We start from the raw sequence: 25,642 nt of genomic DNA on the forward strand, positions 1-25,642 counted from the left end.
ATCCATTTTTCACACGCTTTTTAATTATTATTTATTATATTAACATGAAAATACTTTGTTTTTATTATGTGATGCCTGCGATGCTTTTCTGCTTCTATAAAACAATGCTTCTGTTTATATTAACTCGTACTTTAAATTTAAATTGAACAGTGTGACATTTTGTAACCAGAGAATACTTAGTTCTAAATATCGTCACATCAAATTTCCAAATATAATATCAGTGTCACGAAATGCGTGTAAACAATAATAATTTCCACATTGCTATTTTAATTTAATAATTAGTAAGCACGAAATTGCAAAATATGTGACGTCACACTAAGTAGGGTCACTCAAATGTGACCAGCTGTGACAAGAACGGGGTCAAAAGATCATGACACGCGACTTCGCGTGACATTTATAAATGGCCTCTGATTCTTGCTGTGTTTTTTACAATACATGTTAAAAATTCATTACCACTAAGTATTTGTTAATTATTGACGTGGAAATAAAATAATCTACAAAATTTAAAAAAATATTTTATTACTTAAAGAGTATTGTAACATTCTTAGAATATTAATATTTAATATACACGTACACTTGTATTTACAGCGAAAACTATTTACAAAAAATATATTAAAATATAAACTAATATACCTAGTGGCCAACCCCGCCTGTACCTACCGTCCAACGGCAGGTATATAAAAGGTTTAGATAGGAACACCAAAGGTGAGGTTTACCAAATTTGAGTGTCTCATAAATATTAGAAAATTTTCACGTAGGCGTATACAATATATAGGTGTTTTTCGCACACTTAAGGTAATGAATGTATTTAAATATGTATATACATACCATGTCCTTTATAAAAGAGAAAATATTATAAAGATGTGTATTTTATACATTCAAATAACGGTCGAGTAGGTTGTCAATTATTTTTTTAATACTGTTAATTAAATCGTAGACGTAACATCAAAATGAGATGATCTAAGAAAATGCTTAAAGCATGTATTGTAGAGAGACATTGTTTTCCATATTTTATTGATTAAATAATTATAAATAAATATTATTAAATACTATTCAAATTAAATTTGTATTAAATTAAGATTCGTTGTGTACTTTACATGTAGCCTGATGTTAATAAATCTTTGCCAATTAATTTATTATATAGTTACCTACAATTATTTTTATACAATTTAGAACCGAAAACAGTAATTAATATCACTGGAACTATACATCACAAATCACCTTCAAAGTCTATGTGATCTGACACTAATTGCCTAAATAATAAACACAAAAAGTTAGTCGATGTTCCAATTACCACAACATATAATGATAATTACGCCATTGCAATTTGATTTTCATTCGAGTTCGAGTTTAATTTTTTATTTGAGTTTTATTCTGTCAAAAAGCTGTTTATATATGTTGTCTGTGGGATGTTTAATAGAATACCCGCTCTTTTATAGTTTATTATTAAGGCATTAAAGCATTATTCAATTGATCTACAATTATATGGCACGACTATCTGTTGCAGTTGTCGTAGAAACTTGCTGAACCCCTGTTTGGTATTTCGGCGAATTCGCGTTTCGGCGTGCATAGCTTGCTACTGAAGTCAACGTTACGTTTTCTGTAAATTATTTTATATTACATTTGTGAGTTATTTTTATATCTCTCGCACACAGTGCGAGAGTGGGCAGATGGAACCTAGTGTTAAGACACTCCGTTCCCCATATTCCGCCCAATTCCGGAGGCATTATGTATGGAATGGCGAAACTCAACGCTGGGCTTTGTCTCTACACCGGAGCGAAGAAATAAAAATATAAATATATAAATAAATATTTCAACCTCACGAGTGGGGTTCGAAGCCACAACCAAGACTAGCCTCAATTTAATTGTAGAATTTAATTATAGAAACTAAAATTAATATTATTTACAATTGTTGTCTTGAAAATTAAATAGTTAAAAATAAAAAAATATGTTTCGTCAACAATGCATATAGTCAATAAGTTTGTTTAGCTGAAAAATGAACAATAAACGGGTACCCTCTCGTCGGCAGTTCCATTTGATCGACAAGAACAGACTTAACATATAAGCGGTCGTTACACCACAAAATGCAAAGCGATCGCGGCTCCAGTACATTCATGTCGTACTCCCACGACAGCTCCACCTGGAATACAAATTAGACATCTATTGAAACGACAATACATTTATAAAAGTCTGATATAATTTGCTAATTCTGTTGCAGTGTAAATTAAGTCTAACTAGTATATTTAAGTTTTTTTTTATTTTAGGCTCTACTTATATAGGCAAGATTTCATAATATAACAAAAATATTGTACAAGTTTCCTTGCTGTTAAAATATAAATATTATTGATACTATCTATGTTTCTTACTTTTCTAACTTTACCGCCTAAATCCATAGGATGAGTTACAACTATAGTGTATGAAGTCCCATGTTCTAATCTGAAAAAAATAGACCATACTGGTAAAATAAAATAAAAATATGTACAAATATAGAAAATAAATGCTAAACATCAACGTCCATACTTTACGTAATTATTAGGTGTGAGATCCATTCCTTTTATAACCCCTCGGTCCGATAGTAGAGTCACTTTCAAAAATCCCTAAAAAAATATCATCTTTATAAATATGTAAAGAAAATACTAATATTTTATTAGATACATTAAGAAACACTTGGTTTACCTGTACCCACGATTCGGCGCCTTTTGGATTTGCCAAGTGAATTACTACTTTGTAATGGCGTTCTGAAATTTTAAAAATATATTTTCATAATAAATTATTATTGAGGTCAGTCGTAGCTCAGGAGCACAAGCATGTGACTATAAACGCGACAGGTTGCTAGTTCGATTCCCACTCGACGAAATTAAATATTTTCATTTCTTCGCTCTGAATACAATTATTTCAATTAGTCAATCAATTTTAAGTGTTACCGTGATAAAAATTGAAAATTAAATCAAAGTTATTAAATATTTAAATTAGAATTTTTAAATAGTAAAATAAGCAAAAATGTTTTTTTTTTTAAATATTTTAATTTAAATGTGTACATACGACAAAATGGCAATTCTTTTCCAGTATTAAGGAAGTACTTGGCTCCAATAGTGTCCTGTTCTTCCGAAGGGTACACTTCGTTTTCTGTTTGATTGTTTTTGTTCGTTATTAAACCTGGTGAACTATCTGCATGAAATCTGAGAAAATATAATAACTATATTAATTTATATTATTCTCTTATATAAAAGGTCGCACTATAAGAGATATTAATAATAATTTTAATGATTTATAAATAAAAAAAAAGATTAGTTAAACGACTGTTACAAACAGATCCAAAACTCGTTGTCGCTAACAAGAAACTATTTTTAATACTTTTCTTTTATTGCTGTGCGTTTTTTTTACAAGATGCAATACTAACCCCATTATTGCGCAGCCGTGGCCACAATGAAAACATTTACCAGATACAAAATGTTGATATGATGGACATTGGTGTCCTAAAACATAATAAATATACTTTAATAAAATCCTGTTATTCTTATTAAATTTCTTATAAAACTTATTAACTAAATATATCAATCCTTTACCTATATAAGGACATTTTCCATTGATAGATTCTGTAAAAAGTTTTATAGCTCGCACGTGGTTACAAGCGACCAGAACTCTAGAAGCTTCTTCTAAGCCCTGCTTCACTAATGTGAGAGGGATCAATGGCCCTTCAGTTAAATCGCAACCAGGTTGCTCCTTTCCGTTGTTTGGATAGAAGTCCAAATGACCAACAGGCTGAGACATCCCATATCCTGCCATAAACACAAAATCTGTCGCACCGTGGAATAAACACGTGGATAAATTAGTACCAGCAATAATATATATAATAAAATATGTACTATATATACAAACTAATGATTTTAGCATATTGGCAATATTTACATATAAAATACATAAAAGTATTTGTATATTGTTAGTGTTATTATATTAAATAACAACAGCAATAAGCTCACATGGAACCTCTGTTGACGCTAATATTAATGAATGGTGGACATGTACAATATATAGGTGTTAATATAAAGCGAAATAAAAAAAAATCATCAGTTGAGATAATCTTTAAGTGTGTTAGGCAAATGAAAAAAAACGTTTTGTTTCCAAATAATTTTACGTAATTGGTACATCTTGTACCTTATACACTATTATGTATAAAAAGAATAACATCTCAACTGACAATAAAATAATAATATTATATACATTAAATAGTAATCTAAATATATCTATAATATTTACACAAAATACTAAATAATTACATAAATAGATATATAATTTACCTAATAAGAAAATGCTTTTGCCATCTGTATGTATAACATCTACGAGTTGTGCGTCAGTTGGATCTAATCTAACATTAGTAGGCATTCCTTGAAAATAGGGTTCAGCTGGATCGAGCCCAGTAATTCTTCCCAAGTCCTGTAATATTTAAAACTAAATCAAAGATAATATGCAATTTATTGTTACAAACTTGATGTATGGGTTACATAGGAAGTGAGTGAACTCTCTGTCCTGCGTAAATATTAATTTATTACAATAGTTAATTTATCTTACGAATATAATATGTACTAAAGTACTTATATTAATATTTACTTAGACAAATACCTTTATTCTCTCTCCCGCATATCCTGCAGTATGCGCTCCTAGCGAGTGACCTATTATATGAACATCCAAAGGATTTAAACCATGATCTTTCTGAAATTTTAAATAATAGATAAATAAAATACGATAGTTTTTCATACTTAGTAGCTAAAACAAAAGCTGGTATGCAAAATAATCAAAAAAATGTTATTATATAGTTCAATAGCAGTAACAAATAATTACTTTATAAACTAAATATTATAAGATAAAAAGATATTATTTTAAAGAAAAAAATATTTTGCAAAAATTTTTACAAGCACTTAATTTTAAATGACAATAAAAAATTAATAGGTTATACTTGTAGGGTGTTCACGAAGTGAGCCACCTCGAGACCTACTAGCCTCGTATTGGCGGTCGCTTGAGTGTAAAGAGGCAAGCTGCCTCCCGCCCAGTCCACAATAACAACATTAAAGTCACCAGCTTTCACCAATTCGTCTTTCATCTCACTAACCTGTTTTGAAATACAAAAAAATATAGTCACTTCATATACCTTGTCAAATAAAAGAATTACAAACACGAAATTAAGAACTGAAATAAGAAGTGCAAGCTCAAAAATAAAAAAGAAAGTGAAATTCCGCAATGAACGTAAGTTAAAATATAACACAAACATCATGGTCAAACCATTTAATTCGATTAAATGTATGTTTAAAATTTTATTATTTTTTTATTATTATTTGTAAATTTGAGTACGTCGTGGCGCAGCGGCACAAGGGTAGCGCGACGATTGTGGGTTCGATCCCCACTTGAGAAAATGAAATATTTATTTACGTTTATATTTCCATTTCTTCGCTCTGGTGTCGAGGCAAAGCGCGGCGTTGAGTTCTGCCACTCAACATGCAATGCTTCCAGAATTCGGCAGAAAGTAAGGAACGGAATGTCTTAGCACTGGGTTCCCTCTGCCTGCTGTGTGCGGGATAAAGCGTGAAGTTGATTTTAAAATTTTATTATTGTATGTTTTATATCAGGAGGCCACAGGCACACAAGTTTCAAGGGAGAAAGTGGAGAGCGGAGTGTCTTAACATTCGGCTCTGCCTACCCTGCTACAAGCGGGATACAACATGAAGCTAAAAAAAATGTTTTATACCAATTAACGTATTACACGGACTATCGCCATTCTGGCAACAATGCATGTTATATAAATGTGCAAAATTCTAATTACACAAGTTATATAAACATTACAAAAAAATATAAGCACCTTAAATTCATAATTTTAATACATAATTTAAAGCTTTAGGCTAAAATTACGAATTCGATTTAAAACAACGGCCTTTAGAACTATTAAAAATAAATTAACGCGACTTACTCAGTAGGCTCTCAATTACTTTTAATGTAGATATGAAAAATGTCGAACGAACAATTTTATAGTACAAAAACATTAAATTTATGTTGTAAATGTACTACAGGTGTACACATAAAACTTATGTAATAAAAAACTCGGCTGTAATCAAATTAACAAGTGTAAAAGCCACGAAAAGAAACTAAAATTTGAAACAATTAACGTCACGAACACGTTTTACATTTTGAGTATAATCGTAAGAACAACTATTATTTAGGATTTGTAAAGAGATAATTTGAGAATGACATGACATTTGAACATTTAAATAAGTATAAAAGAACTAAAATTATACCTATTATTAAAAATTATAAAATAAAAACTTTTGAATAGTATAGTAGTAATTGAGGCGGTTGTGGGCCTACGACGATTTTGGGTTCGATTCCCACTTGTAGGAATGGCATATTTAATGTTTTTATTTTCTCGCACTGATACCGAGGCAAGAATTCATCGGGTGGGGGCTACTGAGTATCTTAACACTAGGTTACCTTTGCCTACCCTGCCATGATCGGAATACAGCGTTAAGCTGAAAAATAAAAACATAGTTATTATAACATATCAATACTTACCCAATTAGATAGAGGGGTATCAATGAACCCATGTATTATCATTTTAGTGAGACGTTTCGGGCTAAAATTTGATTTAATAACAGTTTTGTTAACATTAACATTTAAAATTTGTCCGTCTGTAGGATTCTTTTTTGTGTATAAAATAAACCTGAAATGAAAAATACAAATCTCAATTAGATATTTCGTAATTACGCAGCTAGGTTTGCATCATTCGTATAATAATTTATTTCAAAAAAGGAAAATGTTGCCAAAGTTGTACCCATTATTATTTCACAGACACAATCCTTCTCATCATGTCAAAACAACTTAGAGACGTGAGAAGCTTATATAATCGACAAACGCAAAGTTGCAAGAAATAATCATTTATAAGTGAAGGTATATTTTTTTATCAATTTTATACATATTCTACCTTATTATAATATATTATCTATTAAGTTTAATAGATGCGGCCGTCGTGCGCCAAGAGCACAAGGATGTGACTGTAGTGAGACAATTGTGGGTTCGGTACCCGCTCATGGGATGAGATTTACTAATATTTTCAATTCTTAGCTCTTAGCTTGGCTTAGTTCAGCTAATCAACACGCGTGCCTCGAAGAACTTTGCGGAAAGTGGAGAATGGAGTATCTTAACACTATGTTCCTACTTACTACGTGCGGGAAACAGCGTGAAGGTATTTTTTTTACCTAAAAGACCATATTCGTGCCTGCTGTAAAATTCAATTTCAAAATGAAACACATTTCTTACCTGGTATTAATAACGACTCTAGGCAGTGGAAAGACGTTGAACGGTCGGTGAATTAAATGGTACCAACTACGCGTTATGTTTAGACATCCTAGTTCATCATAGCACCTAGTTTCATTTTCAACTGTAATCAAATGTCAACATAGTTAAATTATATTTAACTCAAATTTCTTTCATTTATTCTAATTACAATTTTAATATAAAATAATAAAATTGTACTCTAAATAAAATGTATATGCATATATTTCTGGAACGATAGACCAAAATGAATATTCATCTCATATCTAATAATAAAAAAGGACTATATAGAAGATATGCAATCAAATACTTACATGGCAGCCATGGTATATTTACTTCTATTCTGTCGGAACGTGCCCAATTAAAGGGGTCCAATATGCCACCGAAAGCTGGTTGCAAGCCCAGCAATATGCACCATAACATCACTCTTAAATGTCTGTCAGTCAAGTAAAGCCGTCGCATAATACTTCTATCGTACCTGAAAAATAAAAAAATATATTAAAAAGATTTAAAAAAACTGGTCAAATGGGAGTCTGTCTTGACTGTTATATTAAATGTTTTCTATTTCTAAATACTTATAAAATTCTATTATTCGATATTTTCTTGCTTGTATTGAAAGTTTTCACGTATTGCCAAATTTCATAATTTTGTCGGGACGGGACGTACTCTCTTTTATTCACATGGTGAATTTTATACAATATACAGCAAAAGCTATGCATATGTGCTAGTAATTTTTGATAGCGTTGACTTAGAAACTTAATTTCGGTGCTTGAATGGACCATATACCTAGATAATTAATATTAATTTCAGCTGGATTTCACTTACATGATCTTGAGATACGGTTTTGACAGACTAATATATAAACAAACAGAAAAATGGGTTTCTTTTTTTCCTTTTGATGTACGGAGCCCAAAAACTGTTTATATCAATAAATGCTACCAAATTAATATTATCAATACCTATATATCAGAGGTAAAAGCGACAATTTGTGGGTTCGATTCCCATTTGAGGAAATGAAATATTTAATATTTCCATTTTCTCCGCTCTATGCGGAACACAATATAAAGCTGAAAAAAAAATGAGTTTATTGTTGCTATATAAGTTTGTAAGTTGAAGTACACAATGCACGCACCATTATTACGATAAATACATATAAATCAATTGTAATGACCAATTTAACGCGTTTATTATAATGTACGAGCGAGTAATTTCCTCAGCTCCTCGCCAATACTCGACTCGGCTCTGGCATGCGGAAGACATGCGTGTTATATTTCTTACGCAACTGCTTATGTGCATCATTATGACTTGCCGCAGTGCGTTATTAGGCATTTCGATTCTATTTTTTTATATCGAATGTACATAAGAAATATATGTTATTATTAATAATTATTATTTTATGTAATAGTAATAATGTTCATACACTACATTAGCAATGTGATCAGCTTCACACTTTATCAGTAGTATAATATATGTAGGGTAGGCAGAGCGTCGAAGTTCTAGACTTGAAGTTCTGCACTACGACGGACTCGTCATTACATTAACTCTAATCTACTCTACTATTAATGTAGCTTAATATAGCTAAAATGTATAAACATAAATAAAATAATAAACAGCACATAATTATTTTATATGAAGTTTCCTTAGACACAAACAGTGGTAAAACGTAGCTTTTCGATTTTTTCTATTTATTGATGGAACATACAACACAGTGTTAAGACACTCCATTGCGCACTTTAGGGACATTACGTGTTTAGTGGTAGAGCCTCCCGTTTTGTCTAATTAGATAACATTCCCCAGAACACCGAACCCAACCTACTGAGCTTACAATCAAATGTACCGACCGCGTCACGACAGCCTTTAAAATTTTGATGTTTCTATATTATTTTTTATTATTACTTATATATTACACAAATTATAAACTAGTCACAAAACATAACAATTTTAACTATTTTTGTAATTGTAACATCTAGTCCAAACAATCGCTTCCTACATTTCACAATTGTTAAAGAAAATTGTATAAAAAACTCTCACGTTCTAAAATATACACTGATATTCTTGAGTCATATGTACCTGTACATATTTGTGGCAATTACCGACTTTATCAGCAATATGTGAGCTTTTGTGGTAAAATTATTACTGGTAATAATTTAATTTTATTTTATTTAACTTTCTTGTATATTGTTATACTTTTTTGCAAAAGATATTTTCTAGAAGTGTGTAAATTAAGTGATAATAAACTACTGAAAGTATAGATAACAATAGGTGGTTATATGAAGATATGATCCGAATAGTTCATTAACAATTACAATGGTTCTATATTATAATATAATTTGTCTAACTTTTTAGCTAGGCTTCAAAATCACGAGTATCCATAAGCCTCTATATATTCTAAGACTTCTCTGTCTTTTCTCTTTAAAGACTTTAAAGAAGACTATATTTTTATTTATATACATTTTATCCAAATAAACAATTAAAAAGAAACGTCAATTATTTTTATTGTTTTTTAGGCTAGGCTAACTTTTATTTACAATCGTTGATTTATAATCTGTAAATTTCCTCCACTATAACATTTTATAAAAAAAAAACATTTGTTTTTTAATTAATATTATTCAATAGTTTAAGCTAACAATTACGCAATCGATTCTTTATAGCAAATCTATTATTTAAGGCATGCATTAAATAAATTAGACATGCGTCAACCGTTTTAAAACAATTATTTTATCGAAAGTAATATTCGTCTGATAGCACAAATATTTACAACTTTCACTTTTTATATTTGGCTAACTCAATTCAATTAAATTACGATCTGGTAATAGTGAAGTGTATCAATTGAAGAAGCATAACATCATCTTAGAAATTAGAATAATAAAATCAATACTTCCACATTATGGAGAGCGGAAGTGCTTCCTCTATGACGCAATAACGATTCTCTGATATAACTAACGATATAATGGGTAAATTATCGTCTTGAGGTAGGTCAAGCGTTGCTTTTGTAGAGTACTCTAGTCGTTTATAATCACTAATGTCTCTGTAGATTGTTATGGTTTTTTTTTCACTACATCACGCACATGATAAGGTAGACAAAAGGAACTTGGGAACGTCATATAATGACTCTCCGTTCCCCAATTTCCGCTATACTCTAAAGGCTTGCGTGCTGTGTAGTGAATCTCAACGTCGCGTCAAATATTTCTTTTCCCCAGCGGAAATCAAACCTACAACCTGTCTGGTTTAGAGTCGCTTGAGCACCTGCGCTGACTGGCCTCATAAAAATCTTGTATATTCTACATGCAATATTATTAGAATAGTATAATTATTCATAGTTTATTAACATTACATTTGTTGTGAAAAGGCTTTAAGCTGCCGTCAACTTAATTGTATGTCGTAAGAAACAGTCTGACGGCCTTTACGTAAGCGAAATGTCTTAATGTGACTCACTTAAAATAAATGATGTCATAAAAGGGACTTTATAGTGCAATTTTATTTTTGGACTGTTCAATCTTAGTAATAAGTGGAGAACAGAGTGTCTAAACACTACGTTCCCCTCTGTCTACCCTGTTACATGCAGGATAAAGCTGATAAAAAAAACAAAATACTTTATGTATGTATAAACATAAATATATTTAGAATACATAGATACTGATTACGAGTACATATTTGGTATTTAGCTCAAATATGCGGTTGGTTAAGAATTCGCTGCGCGTGTTCTAGAAGTTACTTGTATTATATGGTTTTCTAGGAGAGTATGCCACCTGTTGAGATGTAACTGTTTAATGGAAAACAACCAAACTCACATCCGTGTAACCCGATTCAAGCCTTTTTTTTCACTGGGAAATGCATTTACGCAGACCGCCAGTGCAAAAGACAGGTATATGCCTCACAGACGGACGCTACTAAAACTCAACGGACACCCTTTCTACCAAATAATAGGCAATATCGCTCGCGCAAATTACTACGGCGCCTCGTTGGCTGGCCAGTTATTGCATTCTCCTAGGGCACTCCCAGCCTTAATGAGTTGCAGGAAGATCACCATAACTCTCCCACAGTAGATCCCGTAGGCTATCGCCGGACTCTCGGCACTCGCTTCGCTGTCTGCCTCAGTGCGGAAACTGTTTCACAGGAAGGGACCATTTATACCATAGTTATATATTATATAAATAAATGTCGATAACGTATGTATAACTATGAGGACTGTATTATTCATCAACACGAAAAAAATATGTAAACTTCAAATGATATATGCATAAATTTCCCTCCTCGAGATATTCGATATCGATTCGATATAGTAGAAGTTTTTTTATATTGCATGAAATTGTACTAATATACAGCGCATTGATTTATTCATAATTGATTAAACATGTTTCTTAATTTATATACGAATTAAATGGTTATTGGAGCGACAACCTTTTACCTACCTACCTTTTTAATACTAAATGCGTATGTAGATATATTTCACGGAATGTGTACTATTTAGATATTATTTATTTATCCAAAATTGAAATTGACATTCAATTAAAATAAAATAAGGTAAATCTATCACAAAATTTAAACAATATATATATAATGGTATATAGGTAGATTTCAGGTAATCTTAATACCAAAAAATATGAGTAATGAGTGAAAAAAACCTTAATTGTTTATATGTAATTGAAAACATTTTTGTGTAACATTCATGTATTAAATTCATAATAAAAAAAATATAACTTGCCACTGACCTACTTAGTAAAGATCCAAGTACGTCCCAAGTAAGCGTAAAATTTAAGAACAAATAAGAACATCACGCGTCAATAACAAAACTTAAATATTAGTGACTAATAATTTTTTAAATATAATATAACCTTCCAACAATGTTGACTTTACCCAATATGTCACCCATAGATGTATTGTTACATTATTATTAGAACTGACCACCCATCAAATACCTTTCTACTTTAATATCAAGGTTGAATCGAATCGTTAGGTCAATATATCGAAATCATTTATATAGCATGTATATAATATATTATGTTAATATGATAACGTATACAGTCGCCTATACGTTTGTTATTATATTTATATTATTATTTATTAATAATTGAGATTGGCCAGTCATGGCGCGGGGGCACAAAGTGTGACTGTAAAAGCGACTAGGTGTGGGTTCGATCCCAACTCGAGGAAATGAAATATCTTCGCTCTGGTGTCAAGGCAAAGCGCGGGGTTAAGTCACTCAACACGGAATTCCTCCAGAAATCGTCTCAAAGTGGACGGAGCATCTCAATAGAATAATATTTTCGACTAGGTTAACATATAAACGGTTTTTCCTATTATCATAATTTACAAAATGAATAAACGTTAGTGACTGCATCACTAGCTTTATAAATACATTCAGGAAATAACGTGCGTCGAATACGCGCATAATAATATCAAGTGTAGCTATGGTCACTAAGACGTCTACTTAAGGATTTTTTCAATTGTATAGTGTTCAGGCTATAGATATATGCTGAACCACTTTTGAGAAGGTTGCAATTACTTAAATACATTTTTCATAAATATATTGCAAATAAAGTCATTAAATTTTAACATATAAAGTTACTATAGCATACAAGTTAGGTAACTCTAGTAAAAGATTTCAACGCGCTCCGTATGTATGCGTGTATACTAAAATGTTTTAGACGTCTAGAAGATAGAGTTATATAAACTTAATTGTTGCAATCTCGAGTTAGGAAATAGATGATTATGACTTAAGAAATGTTGTAGAACGGAATATTAACAAAATAATAACAAAAATCTCTAAACATATGTTGATTAACAAAACAAAAGTGACATAATATTTTTGTTTAACCTAGCTCATTTTGGTGTGGTAAACATTATGAATAAAGAATTCACTTTGGTTCTTATATATAACTTTGAATGAAATATATAATAAACTAAAAATAAATAAATTAGTAATTTTATTGGAAATTTAATTCATAATAAAACTATGTATTTTTTGCTCACTGTACCCGATCTGTAATGTCTGTAAAAAGTCAATGGTCGGAGGTCATATATTTTTATTCATTATTATATTTATTTGTATTTAGCAAACCTTGACATCTTAATTTTAAGAAGTTCAATGTTCTTATAATATAAATGATCTTTTTGTTTTTTTATCTAATATTATAAATATATATTACCACATATAGATATGGTAAAAATATACTGTATTCCTAGGTATAATAATTTATAAAGACAAAAAGCAAGATCAAAGTCCCGAATAGAACTGTACCTAAAGCTTAACCTCATTTAATGTTGATAAAGCGAAAGTGGAAATACAAGTCCGAGAAAGGCACTTGGTCCACTCTAAAGCGTAGTCTAGTTTATTAAGGACATAAGAACGATTTTAATAAATAAATTATATTTATAACATCTTATAATAAATAAATGATTGACAAAGTAAACACATACAAATACAGGCTAAAAAGAGAATAATAAATAAACTAACTAATTAGAATTTATCTTATCTATCTTGAAAAACCTTTCCTTTTTTATTATTATCATTATGTGACATACAGGCAGGTAGTTAATAATTCAAATATCCGAGTATATTTCCTATATAATATTAACCTATTAAATATATTTATTATTAATAATAACATATTTCAAGCTAAATTATCTTCGGGGGCAATGAACTTGACGCTTTCTCCTTGCACTTGTCACTGTCACTTTTAAACGTATTTTACACAGAAAGCTCATAACTGGTAAAGGTAAAGCCACCACAATACCGAATAGATGAAATTGGTTTGTATTTTAGAAGAGGCGACGTATTTCTTAGTTTTTAAAAACTGAGCACAAATAAACTTCTAAAAATATGAACTTGATTCATGTTTTACTTTCTAGAAAAATATCTTATTTATTTTAAAAAACGTATATTACATTAGACAAACTGAGGTTCTTGTGTGGAAATTTAATATTTTACATTCCTTGACGCACCAACGAACTAAATACGTTCAAGTAAATCAATATCTATGATGAATAAGAGATAATATTCCTTGACATAGTTAACTATTGACTGACAATCTAAATTGTAATAACACCCTGCTACTTCGAGCGTATAAATAAATATAAATATGTATATAGCATAATGTTATATATAGAAAAAGATATATATGTACCTTTTTCCACTTGTATTGAGAATTGTTTCGCACTAAAAAAATTTAAGTTTTCTATAACCACCGATAAGGAGAAATTGCGAGATCCGAGGGTGAAACCGTTCTTTTATTCTCTAGAAATATTAATAATGAGGTCAACAAGAGAAATCTTTACTTGTTTAAGCATAAATATGCAGCAATAATCTGTAACGAATGTTCATTATACGAAATTTCTGTGTAAACGACCTGAGTTTTTGTAATGCAAAACTTTTTAACTCTACTTAAGCGTGCTCGTTCTCAATATTTTTCTTAAATTTAACTTATTAAATTTCAATGATAGCAGTAAAATAACGTTTACTGCTTTTATAAAAAAAAATATATGAAATGACAATTTAAAAACAGTTAAGTTAAATATTTGTCTTATATCGAGCGTTAAATATTCTGCTGTTCTATGTTTGTATAGTTACACATTGATATGTGCAACTGATAAAACTGTATCTCAAGATCGATTTCAAAGTTGTGAGTGGTTTATAGATACGGACCTTAGGTTGTGTGTTATTTTGTTTAAATCTAATCCAAATCCTCCTTTAAGTTCCGTCACTCAACACGCATTGGCTCGAAAGTGGGGAACGAAGTGTCTACACTGGTCTATCTATATATATAAAATCGAAAGGTCACTCACTCATCACAAAATCTCAGAAACTATTTTGCATAGGAGTTATTTTTAGGACGTAGGTGCTCGCTAAAACGGAAATTTGGATTTTTGACTTCTAAGGGGTTGTTTTTGAGGTCGAAAGTTTATATGAAACTTCGTTACTACAAATGCTAGGAGTCTCAAATTTTGCATGGACGTCACTAGGACGTAGTCATGGAGACAGAAATTAATAATAACATAGTTCCGCTAGTTAGAAATATAATCGAAGCTGTGGTATGGAATAAAATATTCAACTAATAAAATTCAACAACAAAAGAGGAGAGTCGGCCACTAGGTAATTTACTATATGTCAAAGTAAACATTGCGTTGACCTCAGCTCCCGGTTGCACACTGGCACCGTTACATAAGTAATGGCGAACCACTGGGTCACACTAAATGATTTTTATCTTTCATGATGTTAACAATTACTTTTTAAGTTATTTTTAAATGTACGTCGTCTTTATATTTGGTACTGTGAGGTTTTTTGAGATTTTAAATTAAAATGCTTTATGCCTATTGTACGAAAAAGACCTTTTTTTTCAACTTCACGCTTCTTCGAACGTAAGACTCTCCGTTCACCATTTTCCACCTTGGATTCCCTGGATTGCCCTGTGACTAAAAATCGAGGAAATGAAAATATCAAATAATTTCTCCAAATAGGAATCGCATCTACAACCGTCGCGTTTACAGTCACATGTTTGTACCGTTGCATCACGACGCCCCCGAATTCTTACTTTAAAAGATAAATTTTAACAGGAAAAATATTTTGCAGAAAATAAATCTTTTTAATTTAATATTTGAAAAGGGTGACTGAATAATGATGGATTTTAACAAAATATGCTTAAAGGTAGCTATGAAATTTGCAGTTTAAAACTTATATATTAGGTATACTTTAACACCTCAAGGACAACTATCCTTTTTAAATTAAAAAGTCTGTTATATAATAAGATTTTTTGTTAACATTAGTAAAAATAAGATAAAGATAATTTTACAGAGACAAGTTATGTAACGATTTAATTTATATGATAAATTTTTAAAATGCCAGTAGTAGTATTCATTGCCGTTATATTTAAATGACATAAATTTTATTCACAGACGATAAAATCATTTAATTGTAACTGCTACTTTCCGGTATATTATTTTAATAAAAATGTACAAAATTATGAATCAATAGCATATTCTTTGAATTTAAACATATATATGCTTATTGAATTGAACTTTGGGTATCAATTTGTGAAGGATGGAGTCACTCAGAGAAAGTATTTGTTTTCTCTAGAGCTGGCTTCTCAATGCAAACTGTATTGAATTACCCGCAGCAGATGAAAGTTATTAGAAAATTGATTGCTTTCATATTGATGCGATACTAAACTATCATATTCATTTTATATTACTATCGATAAATTAAAATCTTTAAGACAATATAAATGGCATTCATACATATTTTTAATTAAAATTCGATAGCAATATTCTATTATAAGAGACTCACTTAATGTTAATTATGCTTATTAAGTCATTGATATATATTATTAAAAGTATTCATTAGTCTAATTTAGAATTTTTATCCATAAATATAATTTAAATTAAAAAATAAAAATAAACGTAAACTAAAAGAACTTATAGTACTTTCATGAATTATTACACAGTACGATATTCTTAATGTTATCTCGGTGTTACTTGTCTCTTTTCTTCTTTGCTTTATTAATATATTAAATTTCGAAATTAAATAAATATTTATTTACGTTTGAAATTAAACTTACTTAAATTATTAAAATATAGGTAATCAATAAATAAATATAATATAGGCTATAAAAGTGATGGCTATGAAATGATATCCATTCAGCGGAATGTTCATATTTGTAATTATTTTTATTAGTAATTCTCTAATTTGATAACAACTAATTATTTGAAGAATTGATAAAAATTAAAGAGTGAACTATACTTACAATACCTATATACCTATAAACATTGACAAACTACGCGTCAGATAACGCTTAACTATAAAAAAATATTAGTGTATAACATAATAAAATTTCGAAATTAAATAAATATTTATTTACGTTTGAAACTAAACTTACTTAAATTATTAAAATATAGGTAATCAATAAATAAATATAATATAGGCTATAAAAGTGATGGCTATGAAATGATATCCATTCAGCGGAATGTTCATATTTGTAATTATTTTTATTAGTAATTCTCTAATTTGATAACAACTAATTATTTGAAGAATTGATAAAAATTAAAGAGTGAACTATACTTACAATACCTATATACCTATAAACATTGACAAACTACGCGTCAGATAACGCTTACCTATAAAAAAATATTAAAATATAAAATAAATATTCGTATAACATTCTATATAACAATATAATTTCCTACATAACAATTCACAAGAAAATAAAATTATACGAAAGTAGTCCGTTAGTTTTTACTATAATAAACACAACGTACAAGGAAGTATTTAGAGCACCGGCTGACATAATCCCGCCTAAAGACAGCCATTAGTAAACGTCAAGTTGCAAAATTGGAAAACAAAGTACACGTATGGTTTTTATGCAACGTTACGGAAACTATAATTTGTTATAGAACTATGCTCGAGCACAATAGTTTTTTTTTGGTGATCTAGAACCTACAACGTAATGGTTATGTCAGAATCAATTGAGGTCGGTCGGTGGTACCAGGTCGGTCATTAGGCCACTTTTGAGGTCTTTCCGATATGTAACAAAGTGTATGAAAAAGTTAAGTATCGCTTTTGTAAACTTATTGGGAATGGCGAAAAGTTTCATTTTAATATGAAACTGCTTAGAACAAAATAAAACATATTTCTGATGATGATGATGATGATGATGATAAAGAGTTTGATAATCTAATATTGTTTATAAAATGTTGATAAATGTAACAAAATGTCCTTGAAATTAGAGTTATTTCTATTGACGTTGTGGTTTTTTAACATAAAAAGACACGTACTTATATTTACCTCAATGTGTATGTAAGAAGTGTTGGTTGTCGTTAATGATCCGATGTATTTTTTACATAGTTTTAAACAAAATATTAAAGTCAATGTCATATCATCACGTTCTACCTACTAATAGAAACTTATTATCTAAATATAGTAGCTTTGCTTTGAAATGACCGTAGAATCATTTTTCGCATATGGTAAATATTCTATGTTTGTATATTTTTAACATTACATTACATTTTCCATCGAGACCTTACATGGCGGAACAACATCCAGGTCCTGACCTGAATAAGCATTCAGCCTACATTCTATATAACAATATATAAAGGTATTCTCTGAATGGTTGGTATTTTTTGTATTTTTTTGTGTATGTACAGAGTTAGCGAAAAATAATATTAATAAATAGAGTCGAGTACACGTGCTGTGCCTATACGTGACTCGAGGTACTTAAATATTAATAGAATAGCAGTAGTAAAAACACAATGAGATATTGTTTGACTATAACCTATCGTTACTATAGTCTTCTCGGTGCTCGTTAACGAATGCGGAAAATAGTTTTCTTTGTAGTTAAATTGTAAACATAAAATAAACATAGTAACTTTTTTGTTTTTCATTTTTGTACTACCTCAAGCTTTATATCTACTTAAATACTTGAAAATACGGAAAAGCTCCTTTCAATATACTCAGCTGCCTGTTCTCTAGAAACTGAGAAATCTGATGAACTCTACGATGCTATCACACATGAACACCTCTCGTTCATTATTTTTTTGTCATATCCATAGTTTACTGTCATGGAACAGTTACCGTTTTACCACCACAAACCATGGTAGAGGCATATTTTTACAACCATAGCATTTTTGACGTGCCTAGAAGGAACTACGTCAAGGTCACTGGGTATTTGGAGTGAGCATTTAGGTTAATGGTAACTTTAACATGTTAAGCCTTTTAGCGTAACGGACGCGGCTACCATAAAATGCATTTCACAAATCGTAAACATTCTCTACGCTTGTAAAATTAAATATATTTGCAAGTGCATTCTGAAATGAATAAGCTTCTACCGTTGATGTTTTAAGTTATTTAGTGAACGTCTTTGTAGTGGTGGCGGTCAAACTGGTGCCTTTACCGAATATATAGCTATGTCAGTAGTTACCAACACATTTATATTTTTATATGAATGTTGTTTCCTTTCTTTATATTCTTTATATCCTCTAGGTGTGAGCTACATTTTGATATCGTTAAAAGAAATTTTATATATTTTGGCTATGTCCGGCCATTAAGCGTTCGATCACTTCGATCGTCTTCTGAATTGTAAACACTTCAAAAATTAGTAGTTACTAATATTTTTAAGCCACACTTAAGCAACATTAATTAAATAATGTTTTCTGAGGTTGTGTAATGCCTTAGAAACCTTGACAGGGCTATAAGGTAAATTTTAAACCACATTAGAGACGACGTTAAGTTAAACCGTTAGTCACATGGTGTAACTTATTTATATCAAGCTATATTTTTATAGAATAAGCATAATTTAATAAAAAAATATAAAAGAAATTAATGACGATAGATGTTTTACATTTCATAGATGTGTAAGGTTTGAAGTATTACCCTAATATATAGCATTTAAATAATTTTGTTTATTATATGTTCACTATTTACAATCTTTTGACTTGAACGGTTAAATATATTTTAAAATATTTATTTAAGTTAAACTAATATTGATATAGGCATCTACTAACTAACTATACAAATTATATATGGATAAAGTAACCTGCAGTCGCCGGGACGTTAATCTTTGATCAAATTGCGCAATATTTGCATACCTATATGCACAGCGGTGGCACGAATGCAACTGTTATATAACGGTGAGCTTTACACTCTGGTGGGTCTTCCTGGTACGTATTCATCAGAGACAAAAGCCCTCCACTTATACTGATATAATACTAGGGGGTATAATGAGTGACTGTAAGCCATACTGGTTGTGGGTTCAATCCCCACTCGAAGAAATTAAATACTTACTTAAATTTTAATTTCCTTTCTTTGCTCTGGGGTTGAGGCAAAGCGCGGCTTTGAATTTCTCATCTGAACACGCACTGCCTCCGGAATTCGGCGGAGGGTCAAGAATGAAGTATCTTAGGACTGGGTTCCCTCTGCCTACCCTGCTGAGCGTGATGTGCGGGATACGGCGTGAAGCTGATTTGATTTTGTTATACCAACCCAACGTTGTACTATGTGTATCCAAAAAAACCAAACATATATTTGGTCAAGTTAGCAATTTTAAAAATGTATGATTTGTTCTATTTACTTTACTCTATCTAAATAACTTCTTAAAGTAAATGAATTTACTAATTTATGTAAGTATAAGTGTATTCAATATTTTAGAATAACTATTGTGGTCGAGTATGTTATGATGAAGAATATCATCCATTTTGTAATTGTGCTCTTCTAGGCACTGAGTTTAAGGACAACGCCAGACCGGTCGAGCATTATGTGAAACGAATACTAATGCATCAAGAACAATTAATCATTATTGTTATATGAAAATCTTTAGTTATATATTTATAAAATTAGTATTTTTATCCTATTTGGATCTGATAGTTCTAATGTAGAACTAAAATTACATCAGTTCACATGAAATAATCATAATTTATGATAATATTAAATGTCTTTCTTTTATTCTGAAATACTGTATAAGCAACGTTAATTGTATTGCAAATTACTTTAGTTATTACACTCAACTATTTCAAATTCATTAACATTCAACAATAACTCTTTTTTGGTCGTAATCTAAAGAAACAAATTTCAAAGATTTAACAAACTTTTGTACGTAATATTACACCAGTGAAATATAAATCTAAAGTGGCTAAAACTGTGGGCAGAAACTAGTAATTTAATAAGCAAGTATATGTAACATTTACTGAAAGGCAATAATTTCATTCTATCGCAATCGCAATCTTTGATCCCTGCACGTTTTGACAGCTGAATGCAGCCTGCAACAGTATTTTCTCAGCACTTTCCCAAGATGATTAACAGTTTGGGAGTTACAAGTCTATGTAAGTGGAAAAGTTTTCCCTTTACCATTCATAAAAAAAATCTTTTGTGTATTATAATTTTCTTTTCACATATTTACTTGAAATAGTGTAGCTTCTATTTTTAATGTATTAATTGTGTCTGTATAGATTTTTATTATTATTTTGGTACCAAATTGTCGTTAATGGGGCAATTAGTTATACAGCACTATTATTTATGAAATATAATTAGTATTTCTATTGCCAAGTTAACTATTTGCATATATGAATTAAACCAAATCGATATTTGATAGACTACTAGGTTTAATATTAATAAAAATTAGAAATATTAAAGTTTCCTGATTTTTCTCACATTTTTCCTATTTTCGAAGGTTCCAGTAATTAGAAAGCGATTCGTGTTGCATATGAGTGGTCATATGGGCACACTTGCTTAATGCGGCGCACGCGCACGTGCCCGGCTTTCGTAGTGGACACCCAAGGCTCCTACAATACACTATTGTGTAACTAATCTTTTATAAATACTAAATATTATCATATATTTCGCATAATCATTTATACAAGATGGATAATACATATTGCTCCACCATACTTTTAGCTTTTTGTATGTTTCCATAAACAAAGATTTGGCTTTATTTCCTAAATAAAGAATTAAATTTGTGAAATTTTGCGATAATAAAATTTTATGTAATATATAATTGATGTAAATATAATAATTGCAGTAGTAATAATAATTATAAGATAGATTAATAAGATTTTTTTATTTTAAGTAAGACCAGTAGTAGCGCAGGAGCACAAGATGTGACTGTAAACCGACTGGTTGTGGGTTTAATCCCCACTCGACGAAATAAAATATTTATTTAAAATTTATATCCCGCATATAGCGGGATACAGCGTGAAGCTGATTTGATTAGATTTACAGTGAAAAATAGCAAAGATTACTAAATCGAAATTGAATGGAATTATAATTGTTAATACTCGTATATACATTTAAATTCCCAATTATGTTAACAAGTAAAATAATTTACATTAAAATAATTTACATTATTTTACTTTAATTAAAAAATAACGATTTATTTTAATTAAACATTTAATTTCATGTATATTAATATTCAAAACATATTTTACATTTAAATAAGACATATTTTTTGTTTGAAACCTTTTTTACTCACTATATTATTCTATGAGAAATTAATAAACATTACTGTACCTTTTTAGATTGTAATTAACATAAAGGAACTATATGACAAGTGAACCACAGTTAAACTTGACTGGTACCTAATTGGACAATTATCCCTTTTCAAGTTATTAGATAACGCAGTTTAATGATAATAACAAGTTAGACTCGTTGAAACGCGAAATAAGTAAGCGAGCTTGTTTGAAATAGTAATATTTAGGCAAAGGTCTAAATAACTTTAACTACTGTAGTTAAGGTATGGTAAAAAAGTAAAATTCTTTTAGTAGTAGCGTTATTAATTGACGTTTTAATTGATGAAGTTTAACATATAGATAGGAATTTAGGATAATATTTAAGTGAAATGATATAATAAAACCAGCCTCTAAAACAAGGTCACAATTAATTGCTACACAAACTTATTGTTTAGTATTGGAGAGGTCATATTGCTTAAGAATACATTACATATTGTAAATTTGGAAGTTATTAGTGTTAACATCCTCGTTGTTCTTTTTCTAGAATGTTCTCAATGGTTCATATAAAAATATAAACTGTAACTTTTAACAATATGCTATCTATTCAACGTACATAGCAGCTGTGTTACTACTGTAGTACTATTGATAAACTACATTAAATAAATTAAAGAAATGTTTAAATATGTTCTAAGAAATTGTTATTTATCAATATTAAAAGAATTTGTTTATGAAAAGTATTTTTTTGAGTTCTAATCTTATGATAAGTAGTCATTTTATTTAAGAGGAGAAAACTAATTGAGCAGAAACCCTATAGTAAATAACCAAAGTAACGAACTTCGAAGGCAGAGGAAACCAGGGAACCTTGGATCAAACACTCCGTTCCCAATAAAACATCGCCAGTAACGAACTTTATTGTTATTAATTTACTACGCTTGTTTACTGTATGGATTAAATATACTCGTACTACTATATCATAATTTGCTTCGTAAGTTCAGTATCAATTACTTACATTTCCTCGACAAGTGCGGCGTTGAGTTCAGCCAAACAACGTCTAAAAATTCACCAGAAAGTGGGGAATGGAGTGAAGACTAAGTTACCTCTGCCTATACTTAAAGCGGGATGTGGTTTGAAGCTAAAAAATCAATATTTATGGAACTCTACATTTCGTGGTCCATCGCTAAACTGTACCTATGTATCTAGTAATTATTTAGCCCTACTTTTCTATTAACGGGTTTTGTAATGATTAACCTTTTTTGTATGAAATAGAGCAAAGTATATATTTTATTTGCATACTGCATTTAACTGCCTGTGACTAACTTATAATGTTTTACGCTAAAAATTATGCATACTGCTTTCACTGACTTCGATACACGTATTTCAAAAGGAATTTCTGAATTTATCAAATTAAAGTGACATAAATTAAATTTGTTAACTTTTTTTTATATGTTTAAAAAAAAATATGCCATTTTGTTTAAGAAAGCGAAAGCGGCAAAAAACATTCATTAAAAAGGTGCATTTATAATATTATAGCATTCATAAATATACAGTATATATACCCTTGTATACGTGTACAATATTTTGCTTCATATTATTACAGTCATATTGAATACTAATCATATTTGAAAAAGATTTGTAAGTCATAAATAACATTATTCTCTTTCTTTTTTATCAAAATAAAGAAAATATTGTCATTAAGGCAAAAAGAAGAAGTGAATTCCTATACTAGATTCCCTCTGCCTACCATGCTGTATGCGGAATACAGAGTAAAGCTGAGAAGGAGAAAACATGACAATTTAATTAATTATTTTAATAGATTAAACAACTAGAAAGAGTTCGATAAATTATTTTTTTGTATCAACAAATGCTATTAGATAACGCAACGCTCAGTTTTTACAGTTACGTGGTTCTAGTTTGCAATCAGCCGTAGATATCGTTGCGTTCATATACTTCAACTATTCATTATTAGTCGGAAGTATTTCCTCTAATTATTTAGCTAGATTTACTATAGTAAACACAACTCCGATAGAAGTAATGTTGGCTGTCTTACCGGCCGTGCCGTGCCGGATGGAACGCTACGCTACATACGAATACATATTACGATTTTTGCGTGCACCGGCTTAATTGCGTGATATAACACTTGGTTGCTATATTTTTACCGATATAAACATTAATATTTTAAAATTATTATTAATAATAATAATAATAATAGTTTTGAAAGATTATATTAGATATGAGCAATTTAATTTTTTTTATATAATCAAAATTACTTTTTCTTTTAAATTAAGCATTGAAATTTATTTATTTATTAATCTATTATTTAAATTTACAAAACATAATCTAAATAACTCTAATTAATACAGAAAAGAGACGACGTCAAGAGTGATTCTGTTCTCACCAACTCTACTATCAGCCATATTATTTCTATCTCCTTTCACATATATATTTTTAGCACACTTTGAAAATTTTACGTCCGACATAACATATTACTTAGCTATTATCTATTTAACAAGCTATACCACTCACCAAAACACAATCAGCTGATCTACGAGCTCACTGTAAGTCTTTGCTACACAGAAATTTCGTTACTGACAAGACACTAATAAAAGCTTCTGAATCTTGCCAAACTGATTTTATAATGTCTAAATATTTATTGGAGAGATTGTAATGGAGATACACATTGAATGGAAATTGTCTATAAGCGGTATCACGTAATTTTGGAACGGTTCCGAGTGTCGCAAGCGGCTGCGCGCGTGTGGAGCGCGGGAAAGTTCTGCCTTTACTGTTCTCTTGTCTCGGCTGTCGGTCTGTAACACGCCAAAGGGACCGGCGCTACATTGTGAATGCAGATGCTGTCTGCTGTCTCGGCTGGTGCCGTTCTCCTCTAAAATAATGTCACGTTACATTTTGTTTTGATATTACTTGTTTATGATCGAAAATTAACTTGGGCGCCGTTCTAAACACTTTGTTATTGTAAACTTAGAATGTTGTAAGTCTTCTATTGTATAAGACACAAATAAACTTTTAACTGTAGATATCGCGTTGCACTTAAAACACGTATTCATAATATGGATTTCATTTTAACTCGAGAAAATGTTTATATTTAAAATTTGTTACTTTTATTTGTGTTGTCCCTCACTGCTGAACAAAGCCATCTTACTAAGTTAGAGCTTTAGCTCTTTGCTTGTAGCCATTCACAACCACTTTGGGTATGTGGTCACTCAATCTAAATGAAGTACGTCCCTCCAAGGAAAGTTTAGAATATTCTATAATCAGATTCTACATTTTAGGATCATCAATTCAATTTAATTCTGTGGCTATTATGAGAAATAATACATTGAAATTAGTAATAATATTACGATTTTTGTTCTCATCTAAATTATCGACAAAGCAAAACAAA

At 30.1% G+C, this 25,642-nt stretch overlaps 1 protein-coding gene across 2 annotated transcripts; it reads right to left on the bottom strand.

Moving 5' to 3' along the window:
* Positions 1-497: 497 nt before the first annotated feature.
* LOC146532599 (pancreatic triacylglycerol lipase-like) lies at positions 498-24,908 on the bottom strand. 2 transcript variants are annotated; one of them, XM_085195843.1, is made up of 15 exons: positions 24,769-24,908; positions 7,632-7,795; positions 7,303-7,423; positions 6,559-6,706; positions 4,955-5,107; positions 4,621-4,710; positions 4,299-4,434; positions 3,567-3,779; positions 3,401-3,476; positions 3,043-3,179; positions 2,677-2,738; positions 2,521-2,597; positions 2,367-2,436; positions 2,016-2,140; positions 498-1,600 (listed from the first exon to the last, which is right to left on the bottom strand). In XM_085195843.1, exons 2-15 carry the CDS (start codon positions 7,777-7,779, stop codon positions 1,495-1,497), a joined length of 1,662 nt encoding a protein of 553 aa, XP_085051969.1. In that variant the 5' UTR covers positions 7,780-7,795; positions 24,769-24,908; the 3' UTR covers positions 498-1,494. The 2 variants fall into 2 exon arrangements, with proteins under 2 accessions (XP_085051969.1, XP_085051968.1); XM_085195842.1 differs by having other exon boundaries at positions 3,567-3,797.
* Positions 24,909-25,642: the final 734 nt, after the last annotated feature.

The sequence above is a fragment of the Heliconius melpomene genome, chromosome 13 (genome assembly GCF_056956725.1).
Source record: "Heliconius melpomene rosina isolate 202511_hmr_F chromosome 13, ASM5695672v1, whole genome shotgun sequence".
NCBI lineage: Eukaryota > Metazoa > Arthropoda > Insecta > Lepidoptera > Nymphalidae > Heliconius > Heliconius melpomene.